Source organism: Pagrus pagrus (genome assembly GCF_965226575.1).
Source record: "Pagrus pagrus genome assembly, chromosome: 21".
Taxonomy (NCBI): domain Eukaryota; kingdom Metazoa; phylum Chordata; class Actinopteri; order Spariformes; family Sparidae; genus Pagrus; species Pagrus pagrus.
In genome coordinates this window covers 9,766,833-9,784,239 of record NC_140208.1, presented here as the reverse complement: position 1 = coordinate 9,784,239, position 17,407 = coordinate 9,766,833, and the positions used below count along the sequence as shown (strand labels likewise).

Here is a 17,407-nt window from a genome sequence, read left to right as displayed (position 1 = left end):
TTGATTTAATGTGTAAGAGGTCAGAGTAGATATTAATGGTGGGAAAAAATGCATAATGGCACGTCAAAATGAATTTCTTCTCATTTGTTAGTTAAATATTCTTGGTGCAAGCTATTTATTTTTTTTACGACATTTTGACAAATTCTGCTTTCAAAAAGTGAGCTTTCCCTACATCTTTCTGTGCATGTATAAGTGCTGGCAGCAGAGTTGTTACGTGTCTCATCTAGAAAGTAATTATATGGGCGGCGAACTGCAATTTGCTTCAGCCCATACCTCTCAGGGGAGCTTGTACTGTATCTTTAGCGCTATGGGCTCTTTTGTGATTCATTCAAATGTCATTTTGACATCCTGAGAAGTTCAATTTAAGTGAGGTGCAATTGCCGGAGTGTTTAATCATATTTCAAAGTACACCCGCTATTCAAAGTTGTTCTCCGGAAGTCTTTTATGTAACTGCTTACAGCTCTTACAGAACAGAGAAGCTGAGCTGTGTTTGTTCCAGTTTATACTTTGTCTTGTTTTTGCTCCATTAAGTTGCATGACATTTCCTTTTTCTAGGGTCATGAGCTCGCACAAAATTTGGTCTGTTTTCCTGCACCATGATGATGGTACTGATCATTTTCTTTATGCTGTGTCTCGTTTCAGTCCTTTCTGGATAAAAGCCTTATATCAGAGCAGTGATTCATCACCTACCCAGCAGCCGTCACTGCTGAGTTGTCCTGCTCTGTTCCTGCCACTTAAAATGCATATTCACCTTCCCAATTAGTCACAGTGTATATGCAGAGGAGAGATAACAGATTTTTTTGTGTTGTCACACTGCTTTTTTTTGGTTCATACATCAAAGTTCTGCCTAGATTGCCAAAATGTTGCCAGACTTTGCATTCTCTGTGATTTAAAAGGCTGTGTGAACTCCAGCATCAGACACACTGTTTGTGAGATTAACGCTGTCGGAAACTTAATGTAGAATCATGTTTTTTTCTTTTACTGGCAGATAAACTAAACAAAAACATCCACTAAAGGGTAACCGCCACTGCATACGTGAAAAAGTAAAACCATTTGTGGCTCCAGGGGAAGCTGCCTACAGTGACGTCTCTCATTGGCTATGTTGCATTGTGGGTAATGTAGGCATCAGGATGTGAAAAGCAGTCCACTGGTCTAGCATTTCACTTCTATAACACTGTTGGACTCATTAAGGTCAGTTTAAAAACAAATGAACAAAGTCGATACAGCAGAACCAGACATATCACCTCTTTTATTCCACATGTTCTTCTTCCTTTTCAAAACCTGGTACCTCCATTACCCAAGATGCAACTTACCCACTGAGTGACATCATTGAAGGTACTCTGTTAGATTACATGCAGCTTCCTCTGGAGCCAAAAGATGATATAAACTACTTTTTTCACATATGCAGTAGTCCTCCCCATGACCTGTCAACACACTTTATGTGTAAAATTGGTGTAGTTACCCTTTAATCGCTGAACACTGGCACGGTTTAATCTTTCCTGACAGAAGACCAAATCACAAGATGTTAGGAGTGTTTCATTATATACAAAATTAACACTCTTTAGCCGTGCTATTGGCTCTAAGAGGCGATATTTAGGTGCAGCAGTACTTTCAGCGAACTGCTAACATCAGCATGCAAATAGTGAAAATGCTAATGATGCTGATGTTCAGCACATGTATATTTGCCATGGTCCTCATCTTTAGTTTCACCTGTCAGCATGCTAAATAGCAGTAAATACAAAATGCAAGTGAAGCGAACAGGAATATCATCACTTTTTTTTATTATCATAAAACAAAGTATTGGACAATTTAATATCTGAACAGGTGATGGCTGAACAGTTCATCTAGAGCCAGTTCAAGTGGGGCATTAATGTCTGAGACAAACTTCATGGAAGTCCGTCCAATAGTTGATGAAATCAAAATTTCAGGTTTCAACCTCATGGAGCAAATGTCAGGGGATCAATGAAGTCAAGAGGCCACATCCGCCAGGGACCAGACCAAACAAATCCCACTGGCTCATGGTGCCATGGCAACGGGAGTGCAGCAGTCCTATAGAGCTGCACGTATGCCGAGCTCTGATAAGCAGTTCTGAAAGTAAAGCCGGGCAGCATTTAACAGAAGTGGAGAGACTGTTTCTGAATACATTTATTCAAAGAAAGGGATAATGGTTCTGTCAATCTCAACATAATTTATAAAGCAAGGCCTGTATTTGATAAGCCGTTTCAATGTATTGCCATCCCATAGCTGAGCTTCAAAAAAAAAAGGCAAAATGTTTTAAATTGCAATGATTTCAACTGAAATTTGCAGTGCTTACAAAAATCGCCTTTTTGTTTGGACAAAAAAAATCCATCCAATTCTACAATTTTAAACTTTGTAGAGTTTTAAAAAACAGATTTATGTGCACAAATTTCACCTCTGATCCATCCCATTCACGTTGCAAGCCTGCCTCTAACAAAACCCTGACCAAAGATTCAAAAAAATGTCTGTACAAATGGGTGCCAGCCCGAAACGTGCTCCCAAACACTTTCTGGAGGAATAATTGAAAAATGTTGCCCCTGACACTTCCATCCATCCCATTCACTTTGCAAGCCTGCCTCTAACCAAACCCTAACCGTAGATGTGTCAATTTTCACAAGTTGTTCCCCCTGAAAGTGTTTAGGAGCACGTTTCAGGCCATTTGGGGTTGGTTGGTACCTATTTGCATTGACATTTTTTGGATCTAGGGTTAGGGTTTGGTCAGAGGGTTGTCCGCAGAGCCTTTGATGTGCAAAACCGATACGAGACTGGTAAGTAGAGCGTTATAGTTGGAAGCTTAGGGCCGCTGACCAAGCTGCCACGTTTGACCAGTTGGGAGTAAGAATATGTTTTGTCATATCAGGTTGCATGCATATGAGCAGACTTGGTGGTGGTGTGACAGCTAGTCAATACAGGCGAGACTCCACTGTTTGTAATACTGAAACAACTGAATATGTTTAATGACAGGCTGGGACAATGTTCAGCCATGTAATCGACAACAAAACCAGGACAGGCTTTCTTTTCCCCTCTGGCTATGTGTGGATTTGTTTTTTTCTTCTTCTTCTTCAAGCCCAAGCCCTAAGGCAGCCTATTTGCAGCGCACCATACAGGGAATGTGTTCCTGCTGCACCAAGCTGCCCTTTTTAAAATTCTTTCTCTATAACTTGATACCAGTGTGCCCACAGTCCACGTCAGTGTCCTGTTGAGCAGCAGACAGGAACTTGTTATCTGTGACACACAATATCACCAATCGCTTTTTCACTTGCAATGATAACAAGCTGGCGAGTCCAGATGTTAGGCAAGTGTACAGTAGTGTACTGATTACCATACCCACCATCTTGTTAGGATGCTAACATTAGCTATTTAGCTGTGTACAGTAGTAGAAGAAACAAACAACTATGTGGTAAATTGAGAAAACTGCTACGGAAAACTCATTTAGAGTCTAGCAAGTGTCTAATGAATCCAAAACATCACCAGAAACGTCTTTACAAGCCAGGACGACTGTGTTGATGCAGTGGCTTCACTCGCCATGATGATGTAAATTCAGATTTAAAGGTTTGTAGTTCTGGGGAAGAAATTTTAATCAGAAGAGAAAGATCTTCACTGACTGATTTTTTATTATGCCTAAACAAACTAAATAAACAAAGTCTTTGTTTTCGCGACTGAATAAACTGAATAAATAATAAATAATAATTCAGCTTTAAATGAGATGACTCACTTAGCTGAACTTGACTGAGTTGTTTAATTAAACATAAAATAGTTAAACTCTACTAGGCTTTGCATACAAATGTCCTGTCTGTCTGTCTGTCTGTCTGAGAATGGCATTCACTCATTGTGCTCAGATGCCTTTGTGTCTTGTTTAGTTCAGGTTTCATAGCAACAGAGGCAACACAGAGCACCAAAGGTTTGGAGCTGGAGCCTGTTTTCAGAGGTAAAGTCGATCTTCAAAGTTATGTTTTTATAAATCTGTAATGTTATTTTTCTGGTAGAACATGAAACATTAATTTATTGGTCCACCTTGAAAGTTATCATAGTGGACTACTGGAGTGAATCAAGTTTGACAAGTCTCTGTCCTGCTCCTTGTTAGATTTTAGCTTTAAAATGCCTGTAAGCAGGTTTTTGCAATCAAAATTGAGTATTGATATTTTAGTATTTCTATCACCTCAGTTCAGAAAGGGACTTTCACAGTTTTTTCTTGTATTCCCTCAGATTTAAATAAAACCTCCAGCTGTCATTCCAAGAAATGTCGATAGCAGGGACTCCAGACTCCCGGGGGACGACAGGAGCGAGGAGCCACAGTCAGACTATTCAGGTGCCGTTCACAGCTGAATTTACCAAGAAGCTGACGACAAGCAGTCCACGGTTCGGCGCCTTGAGTCACCACTCGTTCTTCTCCCGACACAACCCTCATCCAAACAGGGTGAGACATATTCAAGGTGAGCAGGTTGATTTGAAAATTAAATACATTTCTTGCTTCTGTAAATTGCAGTAAATTGATGTTTTTCTCATTTCTTCAGTACAGACGTCAGAAGGTGTTTTGAACATTTATTTATATTTTCCCTGGGTAATTGACGGCAATACACAAAGACACAATGAATACATGAAGTAGACAGATATTTCTGGTTCCTATCCAGGTTCTCAAAATGGTTTTCAATTAATTTGCAAGATAGAGGATATTGGAGGTGTGTTAAATGTTGGCACACTGCTGCTTAGAGCTAAATGCTCACAATGACAATGCTAACATGCCCATATAATGTCATTTGTCTGCTCCGGCTCCGATGAGCAGTGAAGAAAATAATTTCTGTCCCTTTTCCAACGCAATGCTATGGCGCGTTTAGTTTTCCATCGTAAATTGGGGGTTGAGTTTGAAAGAGTAACCAAAAGGTAAGCATTTTATCATTGTCACTGACCTCCTTGCTGCTTTGCTTGCTTGTTTCTAGTTTTCCAGCGTATTCATGACATCAAATGTGACACGCCAGAAAAACAAACAGATAAACAAAATGTCAGATAAAGAAGTCAATGACTATTTTTTTTTTTTTAAACTACATATATGTACTCACTAATTGTGATGTAAAAATGGTATTCTTTCTTTTAGTATTAGCATGCTAACATTAGCTAGCTTACCAATGCATTAAGTTTATGTTGGGATAATTCACTGGTGGTGCTGTAGAGGAAAGAATCAGTGGATAACCAAACTTTGTAGGATTCATCGTCTGGGCAACATTAATATCTGTCCCAAATTTAATAATTTAATGAAATCACTTCACAAAAACATTTCACAATTGGTAGCGCTAGAGAAAAATGTCAGGCATCACCAAAGTTGTTGGAATCCACCATCTGGGGACCGTGAATGTCAAATAGACCTCCTACCTGCCCAGCACCAAAGACAAAATTAGAATCTAGTGAGTAAACACAAGTGGAGCATTTGGCAGCTAATATGTTATCAGCTTAAACAATGTATTTGATATGTTAAAGCATACGTTCACCAAAAGTCTTAGTCCTCAAAACAATGGCGTCTGTTTAAAGCAATTTGGGATGTCAGAGCTTTCAGAGACTTGGATTACACCAGAGAGCTGCATGGAGCCATTTTAAGCTTGTTTTTTTTTAATGTTTTAAAACAGCATTTTGGTCAGGTGAGCCAAAAATGACGTTTTCCTTTTCAATTTTGGGTGAACGTATCCTTTCAAGCAATTATGTGTGCATGTCTTGCTCCGTCTCCCACAAGTGGTATTTTTCCTTTACTACCGTCAAGTACTGTAATCAGAAAACTGTTATCAACAGACTCTTAAAACCACATTTCTTTAACAACTTGGGTCACACTGAAGAACCACAGTCCATTTAATCACAGGTGATTACTTATAAGAGCTAATTACGTGTTATGCATTAATTTAGCTTCAAAGGATTTCACAACTTTGCTCTGAAACCAGCAGCTCCTTATTCCAATGTTGCTGTGGAAGCATCTGTTCCTGAGATGATTTCTTATTCACAGGTTCCCTACTGTGTATATGAATCTTTTATGAGTGTAGCTCTACAGACACTTAGATAAGCAATATGGTATATGTCAGAGGGGTCTGCATTATTGGCAGAGAGGAAGTATTCCTCATCAGATTTTGCCTCTGGAGGTTCTCAACACGGTCTTTGATTTCAGCAGGAATCTTACTGATTGCCCCACACTTCTGAAGCATTTTAGCCCCTCTGTGTGTGTGTGTGTGTGTGTGTGTGTCTTTCCCCCAGGACTCAACGGTCGCCCTGTTTGCATGGTGAGAGATGACTGGTGTGTCACCTCATCATTATACCCTCACCCACTTCTAAAGAGCCACATCCTCAGGAGGGCGGCCGGTCCGTCCTTCGCCTCTCCGGTGTCGCAGAGTCTTTTTGGAGTCAGAACTAATAAAAGCAAATCAGGTTTGTTTACACTCACACACAACGGCTTTAATTTTCTCATTACGCCACTAAAGTGGGCTTCAAAGAATCCCACTGAGCTTATGTAAATTTTGCTCATTATTTCACAGCACTGTTTTCAGAAGCCTGGAGGGATGAACTGAAAGAACTGGCTGCAAAAGTCAGTTCGGCTTCTCAGGCACAAATGGACAAAAAAGAGGTATGACATTGCTGTAATTACTGCCACCCACTATGTCCCACCCATACGCAAACCCTCCAGGACAAACAAAGACTACTAACCAAGAATAACAAACTACTACTTGCACTTTAGCGCAATATAATTGCAAGTGCTGCGAAGTAGAGATTATGTAAATAATGAACTTTAGTTGTATTTCCATCACTCTGTTTAGGGGAAATGGTAAACATCACACCTTCGAAAAAAATCTGCATGTAAACAATGTCTTGTGACCACGTCTGGTTCCTAAGTTCCTAAATTACTAACTAATTTTAAAAAAGAAGATGATAGTGTGACATATTTTAAAGTGTTTCTGTACTGAACAACATGATCTTGTTTTCTAGGAGCAACCAGAGGAAGAATTACCCCGCCGAAAGACTCAATATTCAGCTGAAACTGGGAGGATCATTCCTCCACCCACCAAGTCTTACCAACGCAGATCTCATTCCCAGGGCCTGGTCTACCCTCAGCTCTTCCATGATCAAGAGCTCATGGTGAAATACTCTTCCACTGACGTCTAGCTTTCCATCAGTTGTGTCACTGAGAAAAGTTCGGGCTTCAAATGAAGGACAGCCATTTAATATTTTTTTTCCGGAGATGAAGGATTTAGCTGCAGATTAAAAGCAGCTTTCTAAAATCAAAGTAATTCTCCGGAGCACACAGCTTTTGCAAGGTCACGCTGCATTTGCGTTGTCGCTGGAAAAAAAGCCTCCCAGCGCAGCTTTGTCACCAGGGGGTTATGAGAAATTCAAATAAAACTTAGATACAGTACAAACATATGTGGCTTGCAAGCTAATGTTGTGCTGGTCTTACTGCTCTCTTGACAGGTGTTGGAGCTACTTTGTCAGATCCTGCAGACGGACTCCCTGTCCACAGTCCAGCAGTGGCTTCTGCTCACAGGCCAAAGAGGTGACATTTATTTCTCATAGATAATTTCACTATGCATGCTAATGTGCTAGTGCATATTGTTATAATTACACATTATAAGAATAATTCAGACTGTTGACAGAAGACAAGCAGCTTTGATGGTACAGAAGCTCCCAATCACTTAAATAAATAAAATATCTCCCAACATGTTGTTTTGAATGGCCCAACGTGCACACGAAGCGTCATGAAGCATGTCAAACTGCCTCAACGCCCCACCTCCAACCTTCACTTTTTTTTTTCAGTGACAGAAAAGCAGCTCAGGTCACTCCGTTTTCATTTGACACTGAAAAACTGAAGGTTGGAGTTGGGGTGTCAAGGCAGTTTGACATGCCTCACAAAACCTGAGAGAGACAGCTAAACCCAGCTTGACGCTGCCCACTGCTGCACCCTGTGAGGACACTGCCCTGAATTCTCTCTTCAGTAAGGACCAAATACAGCTATTGTTCCCTCATACTGAGGGAGCGTAATAATGTTCTGTCAGGGGGAGCTGAGACTGACCCAGCGGGTTTGACACGGAGGCTGCATCAATAATATCTGTGTCTTGGGGCGTCCTTGTGGCAAATGAGGATAATATGAGACTCACATCCGTGGAGGTGGCATTTCAAACCTGATGCCTGCAGTGCACCATACAGGTGGAGCATTAAATGACATGCATCAATTATTGATCAGTGGCTAGGGAAGCAAGCTTGTGACCTCAGGGTTGTCGGCTCAAATCCCCAAAGCGAAAGGCAGCTCTTGTGAAGAAAACTTAAAAACATCCTGATTCTCATGACGTTTCTGCAGTTTTCCCCTTGTTTTTCACAAGACTGGCATGTACCTGTCCTAGTGGCGGCTGCATGAGGGGCAGGGGTTAAATAATAAATAAGAAGGGTACCAGCTGCATAGAGTGGGAACACAGGGAACACACAAGGACCAAGGAACAGGCACAGGAGCACATGAGACGCATGGATGAAAACCGACGAACCATCAAAAGTGTGAGGGTACAACACAGGCTTACATACAAACCAAACTTCACGAGGCTGATGTGACACAGGTGTGGGGGGGAAATCAGGCTGGAGAGGAACACAGGAGGGAAAAAGGGACCCTGGGAACACAGGTAAGCTGGGAGTAGAGAGTGACAACAAGACACAAGAGGATATAAGTCCAAAACAAAAGAGTAATTAACAACCAAAACAATGACGGTCGGCGCAATTGCTGCATTTTTTTTTTTGTTCGTTTTGTTTTTCATACATGGGCAAAGCATGAGGGCAAAATGATTATGATTATCCATTATTATGTGTATTTTGAGGCAGATTAAACATTTAATTGCTGAACTTTCCGAAAGGTTAATCACAATCAGTTAATGAAGTGATGCCTTTGGAAACCACTGACAAAGTAGTTCATTTAACTGACATTTAAATACATTTTACCATTGCTGCCAGTCCTTCGTCTGCTCCTGCTGCCCTCAGAAGATTTAATTACTTTATAAATTGCTTTTTAATTGCTTTAGTTAATACGGTTATTGGTATCATACAGTGCAAGAGCGTATAATTGGTTGCCGCATTGCCGATGAAAAGAATCATTGAACTGTTGTCTTGGCATTGATGTTGTGCTCCCTCAGAGAAAGACCTGGTGATGGGAATGATCAAACAAGCCCTTGATGGTGTCGACCCTTCAGGCCGTCATCAGCAGCTACAGGCTCTTCATCCTGGTGCGTCTCCGCCGGTATATGGTCCATCATTCGACCAGTCATGGAGAAAACCACAGAGAACAAGGTCAGGAGTTCTCTTAAATTTTCATCTGGTTCTCCCTTTCAAAAATCTCTCAAGCTTATTTACTGTTCTTTCTTTACCTCCATAGCTCACACAGAGTGAACCGAGCTTTCAATGTGGACAAGCCAGGTAACTATACTCCTCTCGTTCTTAGTGTGTTTTAGTTTGGTGTTTGAACATTTGCTTCTCTTCCTCTTGCCTGCCGAAGCAACTTTCATCTTAAAACACCATCAGAGTAAATGTGTGTGCTTGGATTAAATGACAGTTCTTTCCCTTCCACGATACCGTCTATAGGAACCGAGTCTCTTTTCATTTGGCAGCAGTCTGTTTGATGGCACAGCAGGTGTTCCTGAAATCCATTGAAATCCCTCTGCCATCTCCTGTTTTGAAATGTTCTTTTTTCCTCCGGTGAATTTCTCTTGGTGGTTCCTTCATGTCTGGGAGTCTTTGAAATTTTCTTATTCACAAAGGCCAGCAGGTGATTTGAGGGAGGATGCCATCCCCCTTGTTAACCTGCCACCCCCCCCTCTCCATCCCCCAGTGGCAGAAGAGTGTGCAGGGGCGGAGGGTACATTAAAGGACACCTACGCTTTTTCATAATTTTCCTTTCCCTCAGTGTTTTATATATGTTCTTGTGCATGTAAAAGATCTTAAGTTAACAAAGGCCAAAGTCCGCCCCGACAAGCAGGCGATTGAAAAGAGCTGTTTTCACAACAGGCGACAGACAGAGCTAGCCAGTGCATTCAGAATGAACACTTCAGGAAATGTATGTAACAACTTATATTGTCAGCTTATTCTATAGAACCGAACAGATAGACCTGTGGCAAATGTACAGTACAGTGATTACTGGCTTTGCACTGTTTGAGTCTGACTCTATATTCTTTTGCAGAGAGGATCGGAGATGCAGAGGTCCTTGAAGTCCACGTGGAAGCTCAGGATCACATGCAAGATCCTCCCCCTCGGCACACAGAGAGCGTGTAGAGTTCCCAAACTTTTCATCATGGCGATAACTGTTTTATGGTGTCCTTGTTATGACAATTGATGCGTCCATGAGTCTTTCTTTTGCATATTTGCTTAATAGATGTTTCTTAGTAACAAAATCCAAATGAATGAGAGGACTTCTCCAGATTTCATTTGCATTAGGGTTAGGGGTTACATAATTGTAGGCCTATATCACTTTTCTGGAGGATCATGTTTTCAGATTGAGTGGTAAGTTTAACAAGTGTAGCCTGTTGTTTGAAGGGACATTAAACTTCGATTATAATGATAAATGTTCATGTGGTTTACTGCATACAGTGGGCCTAATTAGAGTACTGATGCAAGCCAAAAATAATTTTAAAACAAAAAAATGCTAATATTAATGTTTTTTCCATCATACTGTGTGGTTCTCGGGGTGGCAGTGTTGATCTGTCCACCATTTCGGTCCAGATTGAAATATCTGTACAAACATTTATGGGATTACGTTTTCTAACATTTTCTCAGCGCCACCATGAAGCTGACATTTGTGGTTTGCTGTGAAGTGTCTTGACAGCTATCGGACAGATTGCCATGAATTTTCCTTTTTCCCCAAACTTTTAATTCATCCAATACATACTTTGGTTAGACTGCAGAATGACTAACATCCTCTTCAGTCCTGGCTTAAGTGCTAACAAGCAAATGTCATCATCCTAACAAGCTAAACTAAGATTGCAATAAACATTATACCAGCTTAACATCAGCATTGTCATTGTTTCCATTAACTCTTCTCCAGTACAGCATGGTTTTTCATTGTTACTATGTTAGCAGGTAGCTAACAGCCTCAGTCTTGTTTAAAAACAATACACGGTGACTTTGTTTCCTCATATAAAGGCTTTTTAATTCTCGAATAATGCTAACAAGAAAGTAGGTGACTCTTGGGTGTAGTCTGACTCATCACCGGATGTGGACTGTTGATATAAACCTGCCATTGGGCACCTATTCCCACCCTTCATTCCGCTTTCTGCCGATAGCGTTCTCAAAATGCATATCATGAGAAACAGCAACAGCCTCAGAACTAGCAACCTGCACACTGGAAATGGTAAGTCGCCCTAACATTACCCTGGTTGCTAACACTAGTGTAAATGAGCTAGCCACCGGGATTTAGCGCATTGCACAATGAGAACTGAATACAATGTCAGGGGTGGGGCCAGTGTAATGTTGTAATTACCGGGTTTGGCATCTTTGTCATATTGGCTTCAAAGCCCTGTACTTGCACCGACCTGGTCGCTAATTGTACAAATGTACACAAGCTAGCAGCTGTTACCTTTTCTATCGGAGGATTTAGTGGTGTCACTGCCAGGGCTTACCTTCCCAACGTGCAAAACAAGTCACCCAAAACACTATTTGTCAGGGGAGGGTTGCTGCATCCTGGGTTTAGCGCCTCCCAAGATGATTTTGATTGGTTAAAAGAAATACAAACAAACCATTATGAATGAATTAAGTCTCACTTCTGATGACAACTGGTGTTCTGGCGGTATAGCAAACCTGCTAACTGCATAACTAACCAGCAGACCTGAGAAGCTTCTTTCCCTTGAGAAGAGTTAATGACAAAAGTGATGAAAAGTATACTTGCAAGACCCATGTTAGCATAATCTTGGTTCTATTTCTTTCTCTCGTCACTATCCCCCCCTTTCTCTGTAAAGAGAAATGTACCTAGCGTACATACACACATTGCACATCAGGTTGGAATTGGCAAAATATTATCAAGATTAAGCTGACCTAATCACATAGCAGACTGAATGAAATGTCACAATATCACATATCATTTGCAAGAATGGCTTAGACTGTCATGCTAGTGCATGTTCGTTCTCTTATAACAGTGTAAATGGCAATGAAAAACACTATCAGTCCAAACTGTCATATTATGAAACAATTTTAAATCCAGTGATTGTAGAAAATAATGAGTGTTGTGATGGGACTGACTTGAGAAAACGGATTTTGAAGATGGTGACATTCAACTTGGGCTGCTGACATTTTTTAAAAGTCAGGTCTGTAGGCAGATGAGTGCATGGCAGAGCAAACAGGTGGAGAGAAGTGAAGTCTGTGACACCAAGATAGGCAAGAAGGCTGGAGAATCAAATAGTAGTTGGATCCTTTACTTAAACACATATAACTAAAAGGTCATGGCTCTTAATTTAATACTGATGCCCTAATATGATCAACATGTAACAAGCAAAGTTCATCCCCGAGGCATTCAACCAGCCTTCTCTCATCCACTTACCGTACCTCGATCCCCTTCCTATCATTCTCAAACATTTGATCAATTCAAATAAAACTACCTTTATGCTTTCTACCTTTACACGGTGATGTGGTCTTTGTTAATTATGTTACTGGCAGCATTAAAAACTCTCCTCTGGTCTGGTTGCCCTTTTTCCAATAATGTTCGAAAAGAGGCCCTCAAGCTTCGCGTTATCTTTGGCTCAGAACTGCCCATTGATACTCGGGAGAATTAAGTGGTCTTTATAATGATAATAATAATAATAATGTAACGTCTCTATAATGTCACTGGTGCATTTCTAACCAAGATCACGTCATTCCTTTCCTCTGCAGAATGAGAAAAGGTCATTCATGCTTATCTCTTCCAGACTATTTCAATGCACTTTATTCTGGAATTAGCAAATGTAATACCTAGGATTTTAACACGTACAATGAGAAGTGACCACGTTGTCACCCTGCCCTTTGCTGGTTACCTCAGAGATTTAGAATTGATTGAAAGACTTTGATGCTTGGATTCAAAGCCATTCTTGAATGGTCTGGGCCTTTGCCTACGTCTTTGATTTACCCACCCCCTATGAGCCCGATGGCTGCTGGAGATCCTCAGACGGGGCACCACTAATTGTTCCAAAATCTCGACTCATGACCGTGGTTACCGAGGTTTACTCATGACACTGGATCTCAGTGTTATGAAAAGACAGAATCTGTGGTTGATCAAATAATGTAGGTAGGCTTCGCTCCTTCCACATCGAGTAGGAATGCCGGTCTTGGACTGTCTCAATTCCCCGGTGTTGAGAAGAATTTGATGCAAACCGTAGCGTGCTCTCCATCGAGTGAATGCATATCCGTTCACTCTTGTTTTACCTCGGTTTCTATCACTCTCCCTCTTCGCCTTCTTTGCCTCCTTCATCAGAGGGTCCTTTTTCTTTTGCAGTTTCCACAGTTATTACAGTTGTTCCACCGTTACCTGTGGACAGCGACCAGGGAAAACAATGTCACTTTCTGTTTTGGTTGCGCAATGAAAGATGTACTTCCTTTGTGCTATAATTCAGCCTGGTAGCAGACCGAATAGCATAGTGAAACTGAAGTTTATAGGGAACAAATCTATATGCGTATGGTGTCATCTTCTTACAGCCATTCTGTTGACAGTCTACTGACAGTTAAACTGATGGTATTTGTTATTTATATATTTTTTTCCCTGTTCATATCTGAAGTTCTGGGCCTTGTTTGCTTTTACTTTATGTTTTAATTACAAAGCACTGACTTTGTTTTTGAAAGGTGCCGTATAAAATAAAGTTATTCTTATTATTGTTGACGAAGTTGTCAGTCATTCAGGTCATGGTAATTCTAAGTGCTGTATCGTAGGCAACTGGACTTGTTTTCCAGTTATTATTCTAATTATTATGCTCTTGAGTGGGGCAGACAATTAAGTGCGATTTTAAACCCTGAATTGGCCACTTCCAAACAATAGTGGGAGCTTGAGGGGGGTCACAACGTCTGATTAGTTGTCAGCATGATCAAAAATCTGGCGCTGGACAGATGGATTAGATCGCTGGCTGTCTTATGGTTTTAGCATTTCTGGCTATCAAAATATTTGTGGTTAACTGTAGTGAGCTTGTTTAAATATTATTGAAGTATTATTTTACATATTAAGACTTAGAGGTCTTGAATTAAACTGCAGTGTAACGAAGCTGAATCAGGACAAACACTTTTTTATTTCTTTTTCAACATTTTTTAGGACACAGATGTCTTCATTTGATTTGTCAATGGACAAAACTGACCAGTGGTTCCTCAAGTTCAGTGTGAGTGCCCACGTCCTGGTCTGTCAATTGATCCATACAGTGTGAGCATAAATGTTGCAGGGGTCAGCCGGTGCAGAAAGGCTGAGAGTGTATGCTTACACAGCATACAAGTTGTGTGCATTGTGTCAGTTCATGGCAGCCATTTGCTGCTACGGAGAGAGAGAAAAAAAAACAGAGAACATGAAGAGGCGGAAGCTACTTCGCAGCCTTTTCTATGACCTCATGCACATTCACAGGAAGGAGATGAAAGTTTTCAAGGACACAGCCCTGAGCTGAAAGATGTACAGACTTAAAGTACGACCCACTGAAATTCAGCTGAAGACTTCCTGTCACAAGGCTGCATCAAAAGAAAGCTGAAGAAAAGATAATAAAAAGTACCCACTGTACCCACATGTCTGGATGTAGTGTGATGACGTGACACCAGTTTAAAACAGAAAGGCAATGTTGTCTACTGGCATTAGGAAAATGAGTCAATTGCCTATTTCTAGGTGGTTTACCCATATTTTAAAAAACCTGCAGATACAGGCTATGGTTTTTTGGGGGGGTGAAAAATGTAAGTATTTAAACTGCAATAGCTGATATTTTGGTTGTAAAGACACACATAATTGACATATCACCATATAAGTTGATTTTAGTTGGTACTTACAGCTCCAGCTCTAACAGAGCAACATCAGTCATTTGGAGTTGTGCTTCTGGCCACCTGGTGAATGTCAGTCCACTACTGTCTTTTGGCTCTGTTTTTGCCAAACCCTGAAGGGAATATTTGGCGGTCTAGCTGCTGTGCCGCTGTGTTCGCTATCTGATCGCTAACCATCTGCTATTTGGTAATGGGCAAGTGCAATGTGGGGTTTTAAGAGCTTTTTTGCTGAAAACAGCTGCCTGGTGTGGCTGAAAATTGATGCTATGAAAGTGGAAAGTTGACCAAAACAGTGAAGTTGTAGGCTAGCGGGCTAAACGATGAGCTGCAACTAGTCATAGAGCCACGTAAAGGCAAGGAGAACTGACGATTTCCCCTTTAGGTTCATAACAACAAGCTGAAACCTCTCACCATGTCTTCAAATTATTATTTGATACTTGGAGTTCTTCTGTCACTAAGTGCCCAAAAAAGCCAATTAATATTCTGCTTTTTCAGTAGTGTTTTTTTTCAAATTAATTGGTTTTGGAGATTAAGCACCACTCCACACAAATTTAATGCTCACAGTCAAATGCTAAAGTACTCTCTTCTGCCCCTGGTAGAATTTGCGTATTTTATAAATATAAAAAAACCTTTAACAGACCTGGAGCAAATAACATCAGCCCACACACAACCACTCTGAATAGTAACAGAATAATTGTGCCTTCACAATGAAATAAACAAACATGGGAGAATCGCTGTAAAGCTCTGCAAGCCAAGGGCAGCCAGGTAATAAATCACCTTTCATTGTTTCCTTGTTATGCAACCATTAATTATAGCAGCTACAATGTTTCCTCATCATATTTACAATATAATATCAGGAGTAACTGCATTACGAGAACACGCTGTTTCTTTATTCCCATTTCTTCTATGTGGATGGTCTCTGAGCACAGCCATGAAATGCATTATTGAGACCCCTTTTACAAAAAAAGTCAACTGGGAGCTTTAAAGAGTCAGCCGACGCTAAGCTGCAGCTATGGCATATCTTTGCATGCTAATCCTGGAGTTAGCATCACCGTGGTTCCCTTGACAAAAAGCCGATGAGAGTTTGTTGGTAATTACGCATTTCATGCAGCATGATAAACTTCACTAATGAACACCACCTTCATGATTTTTGAAGCGTAAATGAATCGCCAGGATTAAAAAGCTAACGTCAGACTATAAAAGGAACTACATGGCGGTCGTATGATTTCAACATCACTACCACTAAGCGTCTCACTACATTATCGTGTACATACTTATATAAAAACTATGAGTTGATCAATATACAAGTTGGAAAGTTGGAGTCAGAAAAGTTTGCTGCTAAAGTTTGCCACGTTGTTAACGTCGCGACTTGCGAGCTTCCATCTTTTTTTAAGACATAAACACTCTTCTTAAGCTTGTGTTAACCACAGTTATTATTTCAGGCATCTAACTGACAACCCATGTAAAAAAACCATTGGAACAAAGGGAACCAGAAATGCAAAAATGCTCATTTCTGGGTTTCCTGCAGCGTTCTGTTGTCATAATTCAGAAATTCTTTGATCACTGAAAAGACAAAAATAGTTGCACAACTCAGGCTTGTTTGAAGGAGAGAAAGGGGTCGTTATGTTACTGTTGCATACATGTTAGGCACCCCAGCCCAGGAGAGCTCAACTCAGCAGGGTTAAACTGGTAATGGAAAAGCCAATCAGTGTGGCAACATGAGCTTGTGAAAATAGCCACAGATCATCACAACCCACTACTTTTCCGTTGGACAGGCATAGAGCTAACAGCAAAACTTCAGGAACCATAAAGGAAAAAGTTTTTGGTGCTGACAGCATATTGAGCAAAACTGGTAAAATACAGTCAAAGAAGTGTCAGTGAGCCATTTCATCCTCAATACAGGTTATTTCCCGAGAGCTGGAATGAAGGCATCATTATCTCCAGACACAGCCAAGAAGGGCTAATACCCCAAAAATGACAGGAATATTTTTAAAATGGCCGAGCTCTACTGCTGCTTAATCAACTCATGTTACATCGGTTTTATTTATATTGGCTAAAATTACACTTTTGTCAAGGAGGGCTTTATAGTCTCTGCACCCTCTACCGTACTCTCGGTTTGAAAAAGAAAAAAATATACATTTCCAAGAACTACCTGATATCAGACTAAATATTTAACTTCATTACACTTTTGGTTTACTTGCCTGGGCCCAGACTAAGGTCTGGACCCAGGCAATTCCTTGAAGATTTAAAACACCAAATGTAAATTAGGTTTATGCCTTAGCAATGACCATAAACGAACACAAAGTGATGCTGTTGGTAAAACCTTCACTGACTGTGAAGTTTAAACATGACAGGAGTAACTTTAAAAGGATGTGCAGCGAAGCAAGGCTTTTATCTCAGCCCCCTGTAGTTCAGTAAAGAAACCTGC

At 40.7% G+C, this 17,407-nt stretch overlaps 1 protein-coding gene across 1 annotated transcript; it reads left to right on the top strand.

Annotated features, from left to right (window-relative positions):
• Positions 1-3,889: 3,889 nt before the first annotated feature.
• Positions 3,890-13,855, top strand: tbata (thymus, brain and testes associated). Its single transcript, XM_084342342.1, has 9 exons — positions 3,890-3,946; positions 4,225-4,451; positions 6,250-6,420; positions 6,528-6,616; positions 6,976-7,125; positions 7,459-7,540; positions 9,159-9,312; positions 9,398-9,438; positions 10,199-13,855. Exons 2-9 carry the CDS (start codon positions 4,259-4,261, stop codon positions 10,288-10,290), a joined length of 972 nt encoding a protein of 323 aa, XP_084198468.1. The 5' UTR covers positions 3,890-3,946; positions 4,225-4,258; the 3' UTR covers positions 10,291-13,855.
• Positions 13,856-17,407: the final 3,552 nt, after the last annotated feature.

What these genes read in the sequence shown, in the direction of transcription:
- tbata (XM_084342342.1), top strand. Translation starts at nt 4,259, where the DNA reads ATGTCGATAGCAGGGACTCCAGACTCCCGGGGGACGACAGGAGCGAGG. An exon ending in TCCATGATCAAGAGCTCATG is followed by an intron (nt 7,126 to 7,458) that starts GTGAAATACTCT and finishes CTCTCTTGACAG; the next exon opens with GTGTTGGAGCTACTTTGTCA. An exon ending in TTTCAATGTGGACAAGCCAG is followed by an intron (nt 9,439 to 10,198) that starts GTAACTATACTC and finishes ATTCTTTTGCAG; the next exon opens with AGAGGATCGGAGATGCAGAG.